Raw genomic sequence first — 5258 nt, 5'->3', positions numbered from 1 at the left:
GAACAAAGAAGCATAAATAAATGATTAGGGAAATGGATGGATGTTTCAATGATCACACAGGTTTTTGCTAATATGATTTAGTTTAGTTATTTATTTATTAAAATAATCAAAATAATTGTTATAAAAGTACTGTAGAACACAATTAGATTAGAACGTTCGTTACAAGGAACATTGTAGTCTTGCATGGCCGTTCCACAAAGTCCCGCAATAGTAAGTTTCTAATGACTGGAATGCACAGTTGGTCCTTGTTTCTAATGACCGGAACGCACAGCTCTTTGTTAGACTAACAGGGTCCTAGAATGGCCAGAATGCGGATCGTTTTGGACCTCACTCCCAGTTCTAAAGCTTAAGAATCCATCCAACTTGGTGTGTGTAGCCATGTATCTCTGCATTTTCCGTGCCATCTGAACACGCGCCTTGCGTCAGACGTGACTGTACATCGGTGGAGTGTCGCTGACTTCCCAGCGCTGGATCAGTTCCTATCTCACAGAAAGCTTGAACCCATCTGCGGCGACCAGGATACACTGGCGATCAGTTGCCTAGAGTGCACGATGACACGGTAAAAGGTGTTACAACGCTACACCGAGATCCTCCCACTGGAGAGAGTGTGAATCGGGTACACAGGTTGAATCAATACACCCAGCTTTGAAGAGATCTACCACATGCTTTCTGAGAAAGACCCCTAAAAGGAGATGACTTGGTTGGTATGTGATCACTAATTACCTGATTGCAGTGTCCTAGTTGTTCATCAGGTCTAGGAGTCATCACTTTGCGTGAAAGCTAGAACTCCTGTGACTAGATTGCACAGGATATGGACCGAAGAAAACTGCTCGGGGGGGGGGGGGGGGTTAGGGGGCTTTACATGTAGTTGTTCGAGATGGATTTCGATGCAGAGTTGACAGTTGCGTTTTAGACTGTGTTGAATCTAGTCGGACGCTTACTTGAATTACTGTTTGAGTGTATTGACATTTATTTGTGTACATCAAGGGGGAGGACTCGATGATGAGGACGAGTCTCACGTCTTCTACTCGACGCTGGTGAGCCTGATTTGGACACAGTTGAGTACAGAGAGGTATTTCTCGTGAGGACGTCGATCTAGTGTTGCTAACATGGATGCACCGGAGAACGACCTTTGCAGAGCAGGACAGTCTCCGCCAGGGCATCCGCTGCTGAAATCCTGGAATCCCCCGACGCAGCACAGCTTCACGAAAGCGCAACTGAGAACTTTGATATCAATATGCGATGCTTTCTCGCCGTCTCTCAGTCCTCCTGCCGAATGCGAGGAAAAGCAGGAGATTGCGTCGTTCTATACCTGTTCAGCTTCAGACATGGGAGTTCCAGAGGATGTAAGTGGAGTCTCAACTCATCCCTTAAACTATCAAGCAACTTCATGATTTCTCATTTGATGACATATTTTCGGTGGGATTCAAAGTGGCTGCACCAGATATTTTGCGCTCATGTGTGCGAAATTGGAATCGGAGCAGATTGCAGGTCTGCTGCATGTGCTCTTGAAGCCGCAGCTGCTGATGGCAATCAGAGTGTTCCTGTGGCTACTGTCGACACGGATAGGAACTCTGATCCTGGGAGGGCGTGCCAGCCTGACCACGCAATTCCCATTCTTTCAGAGTTTTGCATATCTTTCGACTGATAAACAAGAAGACATCCTACGCGGATGGTCGCTGAGTACACTCGGGGCCTTTCGAGCTGTGTACAAGCTATTCAAGATGATCACCATGTGGGCAGTCTACACCAAAATTGAGAACGGCGGATTCAACCGCAATTGGAAGGCCATCGGCTACTGCGGCGCTGATCCGCAGGTCATCCGCAGCAGGAAATGTTCGAGTAACGACGGTGTCAGATCAAACCCTCTTCAAGACATGGTGATTGCGACACAAGCAGCTGGGGATAAGCTTGAGAAGGTTCTGAGTCGGGCGGGCGTCAAAGTACTAAACGACGACATTCCATTAAAGAAACTGGCATCAGGTAACAGAAATAGAAATAATTCTGCTGCAGGGGGAGATTTGGGGATTAGCTGCGACGTGGTTGTGGTGGGATCTGGGTGCGGGGGTGGCGTGATAGCGAGCGTGCTTGCGAAGGCGGGATACCAAGTAGTGATCCTTGAGAAAGGGAAGTATTTCAGAACGGAGGATCTCACCACTCTAGAAGGGCCCTCGCAGATGGCCATGTTTGAGAAGCTAGGCTCGCTCGCAACTGATGATGGCGGAGTGAACCTCGTGGCTGGCGCCACTGTGGGCGGGGGAACGGCCATCAACTGGTCTGCGTGTTTCGAGACGCCTTCCCACGTTCTGCAGGAATGGAAGCAAATTTCTGGTCTGGAGTTGTTCACCTCCACCCGATACAAGCTTGCCATGAAGAAGATCTGGCATCGTCTGAACGTGCAACCCAACATCGCCCGCGAGAATCTGCAAAACTCTGTCCTCCGAGCAGGGTGCGAGAAGCTGAGCGCTGAGGTAGGTACGCTCGCGAGGAATGCTCCAGTAGATCACGATTGCGGGTGGTGCACATACGGTTGCCCAAGTGGCCAGAAGGGTTCCACTACATCTACCTGGCTTAAAGACGCTGCTGAATCAAAAAATGCTGTACTATTGTCGGAATGCGAGGCGCAGAGAATCCTCTTCTCAAAAAACCACTCAGGTACAGTTCATAAAATACTCACCTCTCCTTACACCCAGAACTAGCTACATTGTAACCTACATGGAAAGCATGTTGAAAATTTCAGTAAAGAATGACCACTGGCGTGTTTGAATGTTGTAGGGAGAAAACATTACAAAGCACGGGGAGTGATGGCTGTAGTTGGAAGCAGCAAGAAGAGGATCTTCATCGAGGCGCAGTCTGTCGTTGTGGCGTCAGGCTCTTTAATGACCCCACCCCTGTTACTCAACAGCGGACTTCGAAACCCAAACATTGGCAAAGGCCTACATCTCCATCCAGTGGTGTTCATGTGGGGTTATTTCCCTGAAGAATCTGGATTCCCTGGTACTTGCTACGAGGGCGCTATAATGACGTCGTATTCTCCTATCTACAAAAAAAATGGGAGCTTTCCAGTTGCGCTTCTGGAAGTTCCGTCGACGCATCCAGGCAGTTTCGCTTCTTTCCAACCGTGGACATCTGGTTAGCAACATACATCTGAATCGAAGATTTTTAGGTCAAGTATGTCACAGCCAAGAGAATGTTGCAAATCCACACTGTCTTAAGGGTTAATCAATCTTTTCCCAATGTAGAAATTTGCCAATTCTGAGATGATTTATTTTGGTGGCAGCTGCTGATTTCAAAGAAAGGATGAGACGTTTTTCCCGCACCGTCACACTGTGCGCCGTCACGCGAGACACAAGTAACGGCCAAGTAAGCGTGGAAGCTGACGGCAAACCGAAAATCGATTACACCCTAAATGCAGTAGATGAAGAAACAATTCTGGAAGGAATCGAGAAAGGACTGCGTGTACTCATAGCTGCGGGAGCCACCGAGATAGGAACTCACCAGCAGGACGGAGAGCGCTTCTGCGTCAAAGGTGCGCACATTTTGATTCTGACAAAACCATGTTCACATATGCACACAAAGATTTCGTATAATTCTTCAACCATAGTGCACACGTACTTGGATATCTCTCATCATACATGTGGGTTGTTTTGATTACAGGAGCAAATTCTAGAGACATAGAAGCTTATATTAAAAGAGTAAGATCAAGAGGAGTGAAGAAGAACAAGATTATAATAGGTTCTGGCCACCACATGGGAAGTTGCAAGATGGGCAGCGATCCTCGACGTTCTGCCGTTGATGGAGAAGGAGAAACTTGGGAGGTGGAGGGCCTTTACGTCAGTGATGGAAGTGTCCTGCCGAGCGCAATTGGGGTAAACCCCATGGTCACCATTCAATCTGTAGCTTACTGCATCGCCCACTCCGTTCTGCAATCTCTCGACTCTCAGTACAAATCATCAACCGCCAAATTGTAATTCACCTAGTTATTACCAGATCACAATAATTTCATATCTACTTTCAATTGAGTTCAATCACCACAAACCAATGGTTGATAGTAGCGATCCAATCTTCCGATCATCTGCACGCTACGTATCATAGTGGAACTAAAGCTACATAATCGAAACATGTTGAAGAATTCACGCTTTTTCTTCATCAAAGTACAGTTCCTACACCGGAAATTACAAAGTGTAATGAGATTCTTTGGTACCTAAACTTCTGCTTAGACTTTGTACAACACGTCAATGCCTATCTTGAAATGCTAATGAGTAAAAGTGACATTCCAGATAAAGATAAATCCTACCACTGCAAGAAAATTGATTTCTGAAACCCTAAGACATGGCTACCGATTCGCAGCGATTCGGGCTCGGGCACGGGCAACGCAAGCTTCGGTGACATGGCTACCAGGCAATAGCAACAGAGGGTCAGTTCCAAGCTCTCGGCTACAAGATGCTTGAAGCGCCTCCCACTGAGTTGCATCCCCGAGGTACTTCTCGCTCAAATCCCAGAGCGTGTCACCTTCCTCAACCCTACCCCAACTCTCCTTCTTTTGTATCCTAATGGCTTCTCTGTCTTCAGACCCCACTGCTCCAATCACCTCCTTCACGGACCCTGCAGTATCTTTCACAGCACCCGCCGCAACTCCTGTTGCACCCTGCACTGCCCTGGCAGTCGACTGTACTACAGATGAATTCTCTGACTCCTTGCTAGCTTGTTGCCCCATGACTACACTCACCACTTCGCGCAGCTCAAAAACTCGCCTCCACACAACAAATAAAAGCCAGATGCAGCAAAACTATGCTTATTAAAACAATGACAATACCAAACTGAACCCTATAAAACCTTGAGGAACCCAAGAAAATGAAAACAAACCAGATTCAAGTAGTGGGTACTTAGCTAACAGAATTCTGAAGCTCAAAAAGCACAGTAAGCACAATCAGCTGGCTCAGCTGGGATGTTACATCTGTCACCCCCTCGTGTAACATGCACCCACTGAATGCCTCCTTTCAAAGAGCAAAATCCAGGCAGAATTGTGTCATCGTCTCAGTGGCAGGACATCTCCTACCAGATTTCAACCCCACGTACAATTGTGTGATTGACGGAGCTCCGAGCATTAGGGTCACCACACATAGTCCAGGCTCACAGCAAGTTACAATATAACCTCCTCTTTCTGGTTGGTTTTGCACCTACCTTTGTTTCTTTTTCTTCCCATTTTTGAATCTCTTTTCGTATTCTGTGCCTCTTTCTGTTGTCTTTTCATTCAT

At 47.1% G+C, this 5258-nt stretch overlaps 1 protein-coding gene across 1 annotated transcript; it reads left to right on the top strand.

The window, feature by feature from the left end:
• Positions 1-587: 587 nt before the first annotated feature.
• LOC112287724 (long-chain-alcohol oxidase FAO4A) lies at positions 588-4022 on the top strand. The gene is made up of 6 exons (XM_024531056.3): positions 588-704; positions 988-1346; positions 1485-2655; positions 2776-3132; positions 3281-3529; positions 3658-4022. The coding sequence occupies exons 2-6, from the start codon at positions 1110-1112 to the stop codon at positions 3969-3971; spliced, it is 2328 nt and encodes a 775-aa protein (XP_024386824.1). The 5' UTR covers positions 588-704; positions 988-1109; the 3' UTR covers positions 3972-4022.
• Positions 4023-5258: the final 1236 nt, after the last annotated feature.

This window comes from Physcomitrium patens, chromosome 10 (genome assembly GCF_059467195.1).
Source record: "Physcomitrium patens ecotype Gransden chromosome 10, ASM5946719v1, whole genome shotgun sequence".
NCBI lineage: Eukaryota > Viridiplantae > Streptophyta > Bryopsida > Funariales > Funariaceae > Physcomitrium > Physcomitrium patens.
Note: the sequence above shows the minus strand (reverse complement) of the source record. Positions and strands in the feature narration are given on the sequence as shown.

Excerpts from the sequence above, each read along its gene's own strand:
- LOC112287724 (XM_024531056.3), top strand. The coding sequence starts at position 1,110 with ATGGATGCACCGGAGAACGACCTTTGCAGAGCAGGACAGTCTCCGCCA. Across the intron at positions 1,347-1,484 it reads ACATGGGAGTTCCAGAGGAT|ATTGCAGGTCTGCTGCATGT; the intron begins GTAAGTGGAGTC and ends GAATCGGAGCAG. Across the intron at positions 3,530-3,657 it reads AGAGCGCTTCTGCGTCAAAG|GAGCAAATTCTAGAGACATA; the intron begins GTGCGCACATTT and ends TTTTGATTACAG.